The sequence below is a fragment of the Arachis hypogaea genome, chromosome 3 (assembly GCF_003086295.3).
Source record: "Arachis hypogaea cultivar Tifrunner chromosome 3, arahy.Tifrunner.gnm2.J5K5, whole genome shotgun sequence".
NCBI lineage: Eukaryota > Viridiplantae > Streptophyta > Magnoliopsida > Fabales > Fabaceae > Arachis > Arachis hypogaea.
Genome location: NC_092038.1, coordinates 135,298,980 through 135,313,569, shown reverse-complemented (window position 1 = coordinate 135,313,569; position 14,590 = coordinate 135,298,980). Strand labels below are relative to the sequence as shown.

General features: G+C 31.0%; 2 protein-coding genes across 2 annotated transcripts; both read right to left on the bottom strand.

Annotated features, from left to right (window-relative positions):
• Window positions 1-24: 24 nt before the first annotated feature.
• LOC112734097 (beta-1,3-galactosyltransferase GALT1) lies at window positions 25-4,203 on the bottom strand. The gene is made up of 8 exons (XM_025783299.3): window positions 3,855-4,203; window positions 2,032-3,018; window positions 1,535-1,764; window positions 1,176-1,460; window positions 964-1,092; window positions 703-882; window positions 515-622; window positions 25-436 (listed from the first exon to the last, which is right to left on the bottom strand). Exons 2-8 carry the CDS (start codon window positions 2,798-2,800, stop codon window positions 215-217), a joined length of 1,923 nt encoding a protein of 640 aa, XP_025639084.1. The 5' UTR covers window positions 2,801-3,018; window positions 3,855-4,203; the 3' UTR covers window positions 25-214.
• A 5,056-nt stretch (window positions 4,204-9,259) lies between these two features.
• On the bottom strand, window positions 9,260-10,368 carry LOC112734095 (extracellular ribonuclease LE). Its single transcript, XM_025783298.2, has 2 exons — window positions 10,017-10,368; window positions 9,260-9,925 (listed from the first exon to the last, which is right to left on the bottom strand). The coding sequence occupies exons 1-2, from the start codon at window positions 10,122-10,124 to the stop codon at window positions 9,347-9,349; spliced, it is 687 nt and encodes a 228-aa protein (XP_025639083.1). The 5' UTR covers window positions 10,125-10,368; the 3' UTR covers window positions 9,260-9,346.
• Window positions 10,369-14,590: the final 4,222 nt, after the last annotated feature.

Below are 14,590 nucleotides of genomic sequence, written 5' to 3'. Positions count from 1 at the left end.
TCAAAAAATATAAATTTTCACATATTTTTCATTAAAACTCTACAAATTTTTTTTGTTTTATTTGTCAGTTTAAATAAGTATCTAAAAATTAAAATATTTTATTGTACATATAACAATCTATTCTACGATGGATTAGTGATGACCTACCGAGTTGGAAATAACATGAGAAATAATAATAATAAAAAAAAAATCTCCCTCTCATAAATCCCATTAGTCATCTTCTTCTACGATTAGCACAGCATTTTGGACCTTGACGAAGCTCAAGTTTCTGCCACAAACAAAGCATCTGCCTAGGATCTTGGTAATGTGCAACCACGTAGCCATCCTTGCAACCCACATTATAGACTCTGCTTTCTTTCTCGTACCGAACTTGTAGCCCTCCCTTCTTCATCTCTGATATCCATATTCCCATTGCCACGTCTTCTAGTTTGAACATCTGTTTCCCACATATAACAATATAAATGTTTATATTCATAACACACTTTATGTTATAATTATTATTATTATGGATTACCTTCAATTGGCCTTGCGTGTATTTCTTGTACACCATGCTTGCTATGTCATGTGAGACCACATACCCTGGACCGTGTGCCCATGGAGGATATGTTTCATCACTCCATTCCTTAAAAAGAAACTTGTTAGTGTAAAACACCGTCACAAGTCACAACATTCTTAATGAAGAGCAGTTTTGTATGTCTCTACCTCCCGGCTGATGTACCATTTACTATCAGCACTTCGATGAGGTCGAGAATCTGAATTGATGAGTCCGTACAGCAAGCCATGATCCACATTGATCCGATACAAAGTGTCCAGAACTTGATCCACACGAACGAATGAATCATCGTCTGTCTTCATCACAAACCTTGCTGAAACAATCTCTGTCTGTCAAAGACAAGAGCCTAATTGTAAGGCACAGACAGGAATGAAGGAATATCCAAGTTGAAGGAAAGAACAAAACATTACCCCAAAAATGCAGATTGCTAAAGTTTTCCATGAGATGATGCTATAGTAGTCAACAAATGGCATTAGCTGAATGTCACCATAGGTTTGTGATTCTTTCCACAATTCTTCATTTACAATTTGGTTCTTATGCTGTATAAAAGGCATATTATATGTATATTAGATACATTAATTTTTTGAAACAGAAGGAGAAGTATATTACTAGTAGTGCCTACCAAACCAACGAAGAAGCGCACGGCCGCAGTTTGATTGGATCGAATTGCATTGTACTGCATCCATGTTCTTCTAACAGCCATCCTACGCTCGAAATTGTTAGCTGTAGAGAAAACACCAATGAAGAGATCCAATGGGGTATTGGCAGATATAGGAGTAGATTTCAGTGATTCTATATCAGCAATATGCTCTGAATCCTCTGATGTAGGAAGACCACTGGCAAGGACAGAAATTAACTCAACATCTCCTGAAATTCTCATCTCACTCACAAGCCATGCCTCCAAAGTCTGAAACTATGTTAGTCAATCATACAAGGCTTCAATGCTTAATTTGAGAATAAGTTAAGAGTCAAAGGAAGTACTTGGCGAAAAGCGAATGAAGTTATGTGTTTTCCATCAACAGTCATTTGGATTCCCTCTGATCCAACTCTAATAGTTGCAACAAATGGATCGCCTTGCTTAAAAGGAAAATATTTTCTGTTTTTCAATTGTTCCTCTTTTGGTGCTGAAAGTTTCCTAGAAGTGTGGGACTGCATGCCATTTCCCTCCATGTTCTTTCCCACAATCTTATTGCACTGCTCCAACTCATCAACTGACAAAACAAAGAGTAACAATGATTAATGAAACAAGTCTTCATTATTTCGACAAGGCTGTGTTTGGTAAGTGTTTTAGGACATAAAAAACAAAGACATCAACACAATAACAAAATTTGTTTGTGCTCTTCAATCAGACGTGTTTTTCTGAGATAATAACCAAACCAGTAGTAGTCATTCATTGGGGAGGAAGTGTTTAATTTCAATTTTGATGAATTCATAGTGATGTTGAAACAGATAACAAGAATATAGCATTTTTTCCTCACCTTTCTTAGCATTTTCAGGAGCAAGAGAAGGGCAACGTTCCTCTGCACCCCAATCTTGATCTTTTGTCCAAGTATTCTGAACAATCACAGGATCTTGGGTGATCTTATCGCCATGGAGCCTAACATTGTAATGCAAAACAATTGGAGGATCAGGTTCTCCGGCAAGGGGTTCTCCAGTCAAGTCAATCCGAAAATCGCCTAGTAGCCCTTTGGGAACACCAATAACAGATATGGAAGAACCTTGTGTGAGGCCACATGGAAACCTCAGCTTGTAACTACCACTACCAAGTTCTGTGGAATTCATATTGTTAAGAAAATAGGGACATTGTTTCTCCTTCAATCTTAAACTCTCATTCCTATAACCTTCCCTTTGTTCTTCTATTAAGCAAACAAGACTATTCCATGCGCCTTTAGCTTCTTTAACAGCTTCCACAGCATTAGGCAATCCCTTAGTATGATCAAGCAAGTGTTTTAACTTGTTCCATGTCTGCATAGTTTGTTGCTCTTGTTTGGTGAAATTGTTCATGGAAAACAGGCTAGATACTACAATGTCTGAAGGAACAACTTGAGAATCATTGTTTGGACTCTGAACAGGTGAAACCATAGGATCAATCCACTTTATAGGATCAGTTTTGTTGTTCAAAGAAACAGGAACTAGAGTGAGATATGTTGCCCCGTTAGGGTATTTCATGAAACTGTATCTAAGGAGCAGAACCATGAACAACATGAACAATGATGCCATCACAATCCTGCCATACCACTTCTTCATTTTTTTTAAATGATCCTATGAACAATGAAGTTGCTGAAGTGAAATATCCTATGCTTTAACAGTATGCTATAACTAGAAACCAATAAAGAATGAAATTAATTGGTGAAAAATACAAAATAGTAAAAAATCTCTCCACCAAATATCAGTGAACTTTGAGATATCCACCATAGTAGTTACTAGGAAAGAATATAATATAATATTTCCATGCTGGAGCTGACCTGTATATAGAGAATAACAGAAAATAGGTCATTAAAAAGCCGGCATTCATATATATGCATAAAATAACTCAGTTACAAACGGCAACGGAAACAAACAAATAAACAAAATGATATAAGATGATTATTAGGGGTAAGTAAAATCATTCTCTAGCAGTAAATGGTTTCTTAGTAACAAGATATTCAAGCGAACAACAAATAATAAGATTAACAAAAGTGGTTAGCTATATTAGCTAGCAGTCAAAGGTGTCCCCTGTAAAACGCCATTTGGTCAACATAGCTAAATAGATATCATATATAATAATTTATGAAGGAATGTTAGATGTATCAGAATTTATTATTTTTTTATATCAGTTAGCTATTAATATTTAAAAGTATGAGATAAAACATATTGTTAGATTACTAGATTAAAAAAATTGAGTTGATGAATAAGTAACGGCAAAAAACAATAAATTCTTATTACCGGTAATATTTTTTTAATTTATGGTTTATTCAATATTAATAATAATCACCGATACTTATATTGAACTCTAAGCATTCCTATGTTTCTTACACTTAAATGACGATGCAGTAGGATGAATCATAAACATAATTTCAGGATTAATTATAAAAACCATATATATAAGGAACTACTGAAAAGTTGCAAAGATCATAAAAACGTAGAATAATAATTGTCACGTATCTTATCATTTATAAAAGAACACGGAAGGAGAACAAAAAAAAGCAGCAGCAGGAGGAGGCAAGAGCAGCATATAAAAGCAGGGAGGGGGAGAGAGAGCGCGCAAAGTGGAAGAGTAAGAAGTAATTAATATAATAATCATGAAGAAGTGCTTAATTACCTGGTGATGGGATTTTCTCGAGAAAATGTATGTAAGGAGGAAACAAGTGCTGATCATCAGTGTTGGTTTTCATAGGCTTCGAGGCTTTCAAGTTTCAATTCAAAGCAGTCCCACGCGGAATAAAGAAAAAACAGCAGCAAAAAGAAAAGTAAACAACGTAACTTTAATATAATCTATTCATAAACTATTTTTTTTTAAAAAAACAAAGAAGAAGAAGAAGAAAGTCGGACATTGAGCTTTTTGGTTCGTTGAGAACATAACATGTGTCAGCGTGACTGTGTGAGAGGATAGCTTAATTGCTTTGAAATTTGAAGTTTGAATGGTGCTACAGCGTGAAACAAAAACTCATATGTGAAGCCTTATAGTCTAAGTCAACTAATAGTATTGTAATTTTACTATTATTTTTTAATTTAAATTTAAAAATTAATAAAAAAATTATTTTAGGGAAACTGTTTAAACATAGAAAGTGAGGAGAAAATATTGTTGAGTTGACATGTGGCGGCACCTGAATGGACTGCCACAAACAACGAACAAAGAACGGAATTCCGGCCTAACTTTTTCTTGTTGACCTTGTTGCCTTTTCTATGCATTCCTTAAGATAATCAACTTATCATACTAGTTCTTTGTCAAGTAATATAACTCCTCTCATCAGAGCATTAAGATTCTACATAGATGAAAATTTTTATGAAGCAACGTAGTAGTGGAGTTTCTTCTTCATTTTGGATTATTAGTAATTGTTTTTCTATGAGACTACTACACTTTACAACTTTATATGTAAAAATTGTTTTATTTTACAAAGTTTCACTTTAAATGATATCAAGTTTTGTTAAGAAAACGATTTTATATTACAGAAATACGAGAAGGTCAATATTTTGTATCAATAATTGTCAATATTTAATTTTTAATATTTAAAATTGATGAAAAATAAGAATTTTTATTGGTCGTGTAGGTCGTAATATTATTCTATATATAATATTATCATATTAAAAATTTTAAATTTTTAAAGAATCTTCTCTAAAATTAACACTTCGATAAAAGAAAAAGGGGGTGGAGGGAGGGAGAGGGATTATTTATATGTATAATTCAATATATTTACAAGTAACTTTATTTTTTAAATAATTGTTATAAGAATCGATCAGGGTTTATAACTAAGTAAAGCATAATAATTAGACCATGAATTGTAAACTCTTATAAAAATGATTATGTAGTAATAATAATAATTTGAGGGAAAAGTCTTTAATTTGCTCCGCTAAAATTAAAAGAGAGTTTTAATTTTTCAGAATCAGTGACTTGGTCATGCCGTCCATTATTATTCATACATTCTATTGGCTTTCCTACGAAGCAAATTAAAAGCATAGTGGTTTAATGATTTTGTTGGTGGAAATTAAAGGAGAGAGAGAAAGTTTTATGGTGGTCACATGAAGTATATATCAAGGTATCAACCTCCAATAACCAAAAGCCTTTCTCAGTAGCTTTTTCATCTTTTCATATTGGTTTTGCAATTTTCTGTTTCGGTAGTTAGGAAGCGCAAATCTTGATTAGTTGGCCTGCTTTCATCACCTATATATGCATTAGAAAACATATGTTAATTACTGCTTTATCATTAATGGTGTGTTTGTTTGAGGTGAAAATGGGCGGAAGAAAAAGAAATTGGAAGAAAAATAGTTATTTTTCTTTGTTTGGTTGAGGAGAGAAATGGAAGAGGAAGGAAAATGGATGGAAAAATATAATTCAATTAGGTATTTTTTAAAAGTTGTACAATATTCAGTCTTTTATTACATTAATTTAAAAAAATTAAAATAAATACATCTAAAAATTATAAATAGCTTTAGTATCTTTTTAAAATTAAATACACATTCAAAATACAAACTAAATAAAACTGAAATTTAAAATTTCAATTTCAATTTTAAATTTCTGTTAGATTTAATATATTTAATTATTAATATATTATAATTTAAATATACATCCAAAAATCAAATTAGTTAGAATTTAAAATTTCGACACGCTCCTTCCTGCGACGCGCACTTTCCGTGCGCACACCCACGCGCCTCCTCTATCGATGGGCTCCTCCCCGTCCCTGGTCTCCTTCCTTGCGCCACGCGCAACCGCTCCCTTCTCCCACGCCTCCCCCTGTCTCCTCTCCTACGTCGCACTCCTTCTGTCTCTGGTAGTTCTGCTTACAAAATTCTAAAAAAATTTGGTTGAGTTCATTCATGAAGATATGTTATCCCTTTTTTTCGCTTAATAAAAATGTCTATTTTTTTAAATTTATGTATAATATTGGAAGTGTCTATGTTTTTTTTTTCTTTTTTTTTTAATGTATTTGTGATTATAATTTTTTTTTGCACTCATATGTTTGATTTGGGAGTTGTAATGTTAACCTAATTTGGATGTGTCAATACTTAATTTTGGATGTGTTTATGTTGTTCATTATATTCTTATGTACATATATAAGTTTTTTTACATGAGTTTTGGATATGTTGATAAAATATTTAAAATGCATTCTTATAATTTTGGGAGTGTATTTGAGTTTAATTTTTTCTGTGTTCAATATGTAATTTAGAACTACAATGACAATAATTTAGATGTGTTAATATATAATTTTAAATGTGTTTATGATGTTCATTTAATTTTAGATGTGTTTTTGACATGAGTTTTGAATGTTTTGAATAAAAAAAATAATTGAAGTGAGTTTAATTGATTTTAAAAACTTCACTGATTTTTTTTTTTAAATTAGTACACAAAAAATTGTTACGAGTCTTATGGTTTGGTTTGCAAAAAATTAATGTATTGCAATTGGTTACAAATTTCACGGTGATAAGTATTCAAAATAAAAGTGATTCCTTAAAAATAGGAAAATAGGAAATATGATTAATTAAATGGTTAAAATAATAAAATATTAGATTTAAAGACTGAATAAAAGCTGAAATTTGTTGTACAAGTAGCATTTTCTAAAAAAATATTAGTGGAGTCCACCAATTTTTTTCTCTCCAATAATAGAGAAAAAATGGAGAGAAAACTAATTCTCTTTCTACTTTTAATATTACCCCTTTATTTTTTAATATATTTTATAATATAAAAATAAAATTATCTTTTTATACTATTTCTTTCCTTCTTATTTTTCTTTCATCCAAATACATCTAAAAAAAATAAAATCCACTCAATTTTTTTTTCCTTTCTATTTTTTTCCTCGCAGACTGCAGAGAAATATAGTTAATAATTTCATCGTGAATATAATACTAGCTTAATGGTATTCTGTGTCCATATAAATTTGTATGAAGGGAACAAAAGTTCATTTCCTAAAAGTTGATGCACTATGTCGAGTAAATGGTCATGGTGTTTCATAAAATCTGAGAAATTATTTTGACTATTTACTTTCATTATTTCGCAAATTTTTACGTTAAGTACCCACAAATTAATAAAACTGATATTAAATTCATGTTGATATTATTTTTGGTATTAAATTCATGTTGACTTTGTTTCTATATAGTAGTAAAACTTTAAACAAAATTTTAGAAATCATATTTAACATAGAAATTTAATAATAGTATTTATATCAAAATAAAATTTATAAATATAATTATTTTTTAAATTTATTACTAATAAAATAATAAATAAATAATTTTATAGATAAAAAATATAAAATAATTTATAATGGTATTTTTTTGTCTTTACTCTTCCATTGGGTCAATTAAGTTCCGTCACTGTAATCTTAGGATAGACTTTTTTTTTTTTTGGTTAGGTCACGGGTCAAGGCTGACAGACCATAGCAGCACGGAAAGCAACCTGTGACCCACCCGACCCGAGACCTATTCATCGAATCACCCTTCCTCCTCCTCCCCTGACCCGGGTATCATTTGCCACCGCGTCACCTTCAACGGTTGCTGTGATACCAAGCTCAAACGGCCTTAGCAATTGGATGAAACAATACGCTGCCGACGACCGTTACGCAATACTCCTGATTTCTTCTTCTTTTTTTTTTCAGTAATTCCTGATATTGAAAAGAAGTAGCAGGTTTTCAAAAATAATAAAAGAAAAGAAGATAGCAAGAATACCACAGGCCCTTCTGAAAAAAGATTATATTACAGTATATGGATTCGTCGAAGCATTTGTTTTCTTGGTCAGAATCGAAGCAATTGTTTCGTCATTGCCCATTACATGGACAAGGCCTAAGCCCATAAAACAAACCCCATAAAACCCCCAACAAACATACACCCACAATATCAAATAACCCAATGAAACCAGAGCCGAAGAGGCAAAGAGAGTATCAAAAGATTAAAAAATGGTCCGGGAGACTTGTTAATTATAAAATATGGGCTGCAGTTTGGGAGGTTTTTATATTCTTGATTTTGGACTCAATTTCCAATGATGGATTAAGTCCAAATCAGGTGGCTGTTATGGGAGGAATCCTTCCAGGAGTAAACCCAGTAGCCTCCTTTATAGCCTCTTTAATACTCTCTAGGCTGTAAATAAAATCCACTCCAACATCTGCTTCAATCCCAGATATTATTCTCCATCTAATTTTTACCTAACTTTCAATTGGTAGTATTCAATTTACCAAAGATGAAATAAAATTAACAGTGAATTCAATTAAATACGTATATTTTGTGTGTTTTATTTAGTAAACTACTTCGATAAAGACGTCTAAAACGTCTTTTTTTAAAGATGTTTTTTTATAATTAATATTTAATATATATAATCGATTAAATTGTATTATTTTTGTTAAAATTAGGTCAGACAAATTAATTTGACTGAAAAATAGTGAATCAAATTTTGAATTGGCCTAAATTAATATTATTTTTTATAAAAAATGACTACAATACCCTTATTATAGAAAATGACTAAAATATTTTTATTATATATATTAATTTTAAAAATTCTAAATTCTAGCCATTTTTTTTTTCTGTCGTCATAAGATTAAGATTTAAAATTTTTAATATATATATATATATAATAGAAATATTTTAATAATTTTTTATAATAAAAATATTATAATTATTTTTTTATAAAAAATATTAATTTATACCAATTCAAAATTTAATTTATTAATTTTTTGGTTAAACTGCCGGTCTAATTTTAATAAAAATAACACAACTTAATTAGGTTTTTTAATGGAAAGGTTTGGTGGACTTCCGTTCTAGCAAGTCAATTTGAGAAGGACCTTTGAAACTTGTATTCATGTGTATGTGGCATATAGCAAACGATTGAAGGAAAACATCGCTTGGACGGTGATTGTTGTACGTTAATCAAAACTCAACACATACACGTGTCGGCAAGTTGATGGAGATTGACGTGTAAGCCTCGTGCTTCCGTGTTCATACATGCATGCATGTATGTAATCTTTATTAAATTTTGTCCCATTTCCCATGAATTAAATCAAAATGAAGGTATATGCATGCTCTTAGTTTACTTTAATTTGACACATTAAATAAAACATAGAATACACGGCATCATTGATTATGAAAAGGGAATAACAATGCTATGCTAGTGATCTAGAATGGAGGGAACTGAATCTGGGAAGCACATTTGGCGTTGGGGAAGACAGGGCATTCAATGAAGCGTGAAGCAGATGCATCGACACACAGGTACACTTGGTACAGCTGGCTGTTCCCTGAGGAGTCCACGTTGCACTCTATGTATGGAGTGTACCCTACTCCTTGCTTGATGGCTCCCTTTATGCTGCTCAAGCTGTATGCATTCCCATTTGGCGCTATTCCTGCATTTGTAAGAACTCTCAGGATATTGGCTCTCTGTTTCAGATTCAGAGCTGTTTGGAAGTAGTCATGTTGCTCCAATATTGACTCTGAGCAAGTTCCATGCTTCTCCCATTCATGGCTCCAGAATTCTATCCCATTCCCACTTGGACATGCCAGCGTGGCCCAGTTTCTTTGTAAGCTGCTTCTCAGATCTGATACCAGAGATGGTTGAAAAGCATTGTTAGAGTCACAGTTAGAAGGGTAAGACCCATCATTGTTGTTAGGCCAGAGGCCATGAATGCCGAAATCTGCAGCGGGTTTCCCGCTTGTTGGGTAGCAGCAACTGCTCTTTGTGTCACAGTAAGATCCTGGCCACTGCAATATATATTATTCAATCATTCATCAGAAACCTAATCACCAAATCATTCAGTAATAAATAATGAGTCCAATAATATTAATTATTAACCTGCTGAACAAAGTAGAAGAAATCAAAATCCTGTGAGACACACACAACTGCCAAGTACTGAAGCACCACAAGCTTCAACAACATCAATATCGACCCCTTAGATTCCATTCTTTAATTTGTTACTATCTCTAAGGATAACAATAATGTTACTGCAACTTTGATTAGAAGTTGAGGTTACTTCTAGGGAGTGGAGTGCAGAGTAGTTATGATTATGAGATGTGGAGAGTAGTGGTGGATTCTGTTGAATTATTTATAGAGTAGGAATTCAAAGGTTAATATTTGAAAAGGTTTGGGATCAATGACAGTATAATAGTATATGCTTCTCACGTATCTTAATCATCCAATGATAACTGTTTACGTGTGTAACTGTCACTGCACAATAATAACACTGCCATGTCGGTCCATATTATTTTCGTTTCACACTACTACTACCAACATTACAACAAATTAAATATTTAATATAAAAAAATTGAAATTATTAAAAATAAAATTATCCAAAATTTAATTAAAAAATTAAAATTAAAATTCCATAATTTTTTTATAATTTATATTGAATTTATTTTAGCAACTTATTATGATGTTAGGTAAAATTAGTGGCTATAGTATTAATTTTTTAATATTTTTATTTTTTATATTTTCTTTAATCTCACTTAAAAGATTATAGCAAGAGATTAAATTCGACAACAAACACCACTTTAGAGATAAAATTGAGATGAACTATTTTTTTTATTTTAATTTATTTAATTTTCAAAAGCCAAATAATAGAGACGGGAATTGGGATTTGGGATTGCGTAGTTCTCCTTTGTTTATTACTCATAAGTCATATCTACTTTGTTTTTCTTCACATTCATATTTAGGACCAATAATAAATACTGCTAGTCTGCTACCAATAATGTATGCGTTTCAACTCAAATGTGTTCACATAGACAACCGTTGCTCTAATTAGAACAGGATCAGAAATTTGATGGTGCACACTTTTGTGGGGTTATCGTTCTACATGATTGTCCTTTTTGAAATTTGCATATATGCATGTTCTTTTTTTAATTATTGTAATTCGTTTTACCTGAAATCAATTTCAATATTGTCACCTAAATCGTTTTAGGAAAATATATTAGTCCAATTTAGCAACACTTATAACTACATAAAAAGAAAATATATTTCAAATCATTTATCATTTATTTTTTTTAATATATTAATTTTAAATATAGGAATGAAAAAATAAATTAGATTTATTTCTGAAATATCTAATAAAATATATTTTTAATAACTTGTTAACTCATGTTAGAGTGCAATTAGAAAGAAAAAAAATTATAAATACTTTTAAGCTTGTATGTTTTATTGAGCGTGTTTGAAAGGTTTTAACTCAATAATAATTATTATCCAATTAAATAACATAGATAGATATTTTTTTATAAAATAAATTTAAATTCACTTTTGTTAATAACAATAATAAGAAATTATTATATTTCATCACTCGCATAATTCTTATTCCCATCGTTCAACTACTTTAAATTTCTTATTTGTATATGAATATCATAATTCATACATTTTATTAGGGATGTATGTCAACCGGCAGAGCTTCCCATCTTCGGACTCCACTCTCAGATTTGTTTTTCGTTTCTGTCCCCGTTCTTTGTTATGGGAGAATATTGCTTTCTATCCCCATTTTTTACAGGATTACATTTTCTGTGGAGACCCATTTTTCATTTATCTAATAGTTCTAACTAATTATTAATTTCCATATGTATAGAGTTGTAAGTATCCATCCTGGCCTATACAAAAATAGCTAGCAAGATTTTATACAAAAAGTCTAAACGACAAGATGATGACTTCTTTTAAAATGCGCAGTGGGAGGACCCAATGGCGAGTCAAAGAACAGAGCAGTGGACGAGATAGGAAACGCGGCAACATAGAGAAAAATGGACACGACGACATAATTACGGAAAGGGACGCCACAAATAGAGAGCACGATGCAGTAGTGAGGGTGATGCATGGCACCGTGAGGTGTGACGATGCGGTGAGAAGGGAGAGTGGTGAGGGAATGACTGCAGAGAGGTGAGTATGGACAGCGTTAGGGATTTTTGAATTGAAGAAGGGTTATGCAAATGAGGATTAGGAGTTTTGAGTTTCTATATATGTGAAATGACTAAAACACACATATATGAGAAATAAACTATTATGGATAATTCAGTAAATTTATGAATTTTGGGGATTAGCGGATATGGGAAGGGGATCCCTGCTAGGATCCCCACACCTGCCTCGGAAGAATCCCCCCCCCCCCGGTTTCCATCCCCACAGTCGAATCCCCATTCGGAATAATTTTTGTAGGAATCCTCGCGTCTCGGAAAATTTTGTCATCCCTACATTTTATATAGAATATGACAATTAAATTCATTTTTCTTATTTATTTAAATTTCACAGACAAAATTTTAACCTCTAAAAAATACAAATATGATTTTGTTTTTAGGAGGAAAAATTCTTTTTGTACCATTATATATTTATTTTTCCATAATTATCGTAAAGCATAATATTAACGCAAGATCCACGTTCTTTAATATAAAAGATATGATAAAATAATTATGATATATTTTATTATCAGATATACGTAGTGATTCATTAAACAGGGATAGATCCTTAAATAGAGTTTAGATTATTAGTTATTGGTCTGTTAGGATAAGGACACTGTAGAAAACTAAAACAAAAAAAAGGATTTGTTTTAGGAAAGGTTATAAAATAATTAATTATCAATAGCAGACGAATTCTTATTTGTTCTTTTATAATCATATTATTATTTGTTGTTTCTTTTACAATGATATTACCCAATTAATAGATTTTATTCTTAAATTAATTTAGCACCCTTGAGATATAAAAGTTTGAATAAATAGATGCGAACAACTTCATTTAATGAATTAAATTTTTAAATGAATAAAATTTAGCCAAAATCATTTTAAATTGGAAAAAAAACCAGTTATATAATAAAAAATAAAAACTCTTACTCAAACTGAACAAAAAAAAAGGAAAAAAATGAGTGCAAAGTTTAATACTTTAATTTAATTTAATTGGTTGTATGTTGTATCATAGTTCATACATGGTGTAGTACTTGGTGTCTTTCTTATTCTCTTTTTGATAACTGTTGATATAGTTGTTCAATACAATTGTTATTCGTTAATGTAGCATTTCTCAAGATAGGAACAAATAAAAAAATAGAGGAAAGAAAAAAGAAAGAGTAAACATATATACATCTTCAAATACTAGTAAACATTATTTCAAATATTTTTTTTAATTATTAATCACAATAGAAATTGCTCACATCTATAAATTAATTAATTAGTATCTTAGAAATTTTGAATCAGAATACATCTTTGTTACTTCATATGATATTATTATTTGAATCACAGAGATATAGATCAATTTTATTTTAGATCTTTTTATTTATTTTATTTGTGTCGATAGCAAGTTAAGGCTGTTGAGTTAAGGCTGTGATCATTGGAAAGAAAGAGGAAGAAGGAGAATGAAGGAGATTAAAGAAAAATTGCATTTTTTTCATTTATATTCATTCTAATTTATCTTAATAGATCTTATAGCAAAATCAATCTGTCTCTTCCTCACCTACCAATGTAAACTGTGATGAATATTGTCATGTATAGATATTTTTCCTTCACTCAGATGATGAATATCTTTGGTCTTCAGCTTCAACCTTTTTGCCGCTATATTTATAACTGTTTCTATTAACTTTTTGGCCATTCCTTTCTTTCATATTTTTTTTTATCGGTGATCTTCGGTAGCTTCTCTATGTTGGAGGATGAGAGGACTTTGTCAAAGATTGCCTTAATTCGTATCATGTCAAAGATTGCGCTCACGCAAGGCATGTAGAAAAAATGCCAACAGAACCTAACCGAGCATTTGGCCTTGCATCGCTGCGAACTTCTCTAATTGGGTTTGGTAACAGCAAAGGAAAAAACCATGGAGAAAAGTTACGGAACCAGGGAATTAATGTGGTTGTGGGTGTTGACGAAGAAACACCCAACAAAGATATAATATTATTATTTAAATTACAGAGATATAGATATCAAACAAAGCACTAACTGTGAATAAAATTTCTATAATGATAATCAATTTTATTCCAAATCTTTGAGAAGAGTCACCTACTAATAACCAAGTAAATGTTTTATGAGGGTCATAGCACTTTTCAAACACACAATGGTAACCATGAATAAGTAGTATAAAAAAAAAAAGAAATTAGAGTATTTAATCCATTAAAACATGTTTTTGAAAAAAAGGATGTTCCTCCTGCAATGTACTTACCTAAAAAACTTAGACTTGATCTTAAGAAAAATATGTATTTTATTTATTTATATTTATTATTTACTTGACTTGTTAATTTAACAAGTATGTGCATTCCAAATTATTTAATTGACACTTAAAACATCTTTCTTTATATATGCAACCTATATTAATTTATGACTAATTACAGCACAGTAGCACACATATTAGGTATATTCCTTAGGCAACTCAAATGTTGTTTCAGTTCGGGCAATTCTATACACAAGAACTAGAGACACATTGGATCACAA

Coding starts and splice junctions, on each gene's coding strand:
- LOC112734097 (XM_025783299.3), bottom strand. CDS start 2,800: ATGAAGAAGTGGTATGGCAGGATTGTGATGGCATCATTGTTCATGTTG. Junction 1,093..1,175: donor TGCGCTTCTTCGTTGGTTTG/GTAGGCACTACT, acceptor CCTTTTATACAG/CATAAGAACCAAATTGTAAA. Junction 623..702: donor AATGGTACATCAGCCGGGAG/GTAGAGACATAC, acceptor TTTCTTTTTAAG/GAATGGAGTGATGAAACATA.
- LOC112734095 (XM_025783298.2), bottom strand. CDS start 10,124: ATGGAATCTAAGGGGTCGATATTGATGTTGTTGAAGCTTGTGGTGCTT. Junction 9,926..10,016: donor TCTTCTACTTTGTTCAGCAG/GTTAATAATTAA, acceptor TATATATTGCAG/TGGCCAGGATCTTACTGTGA.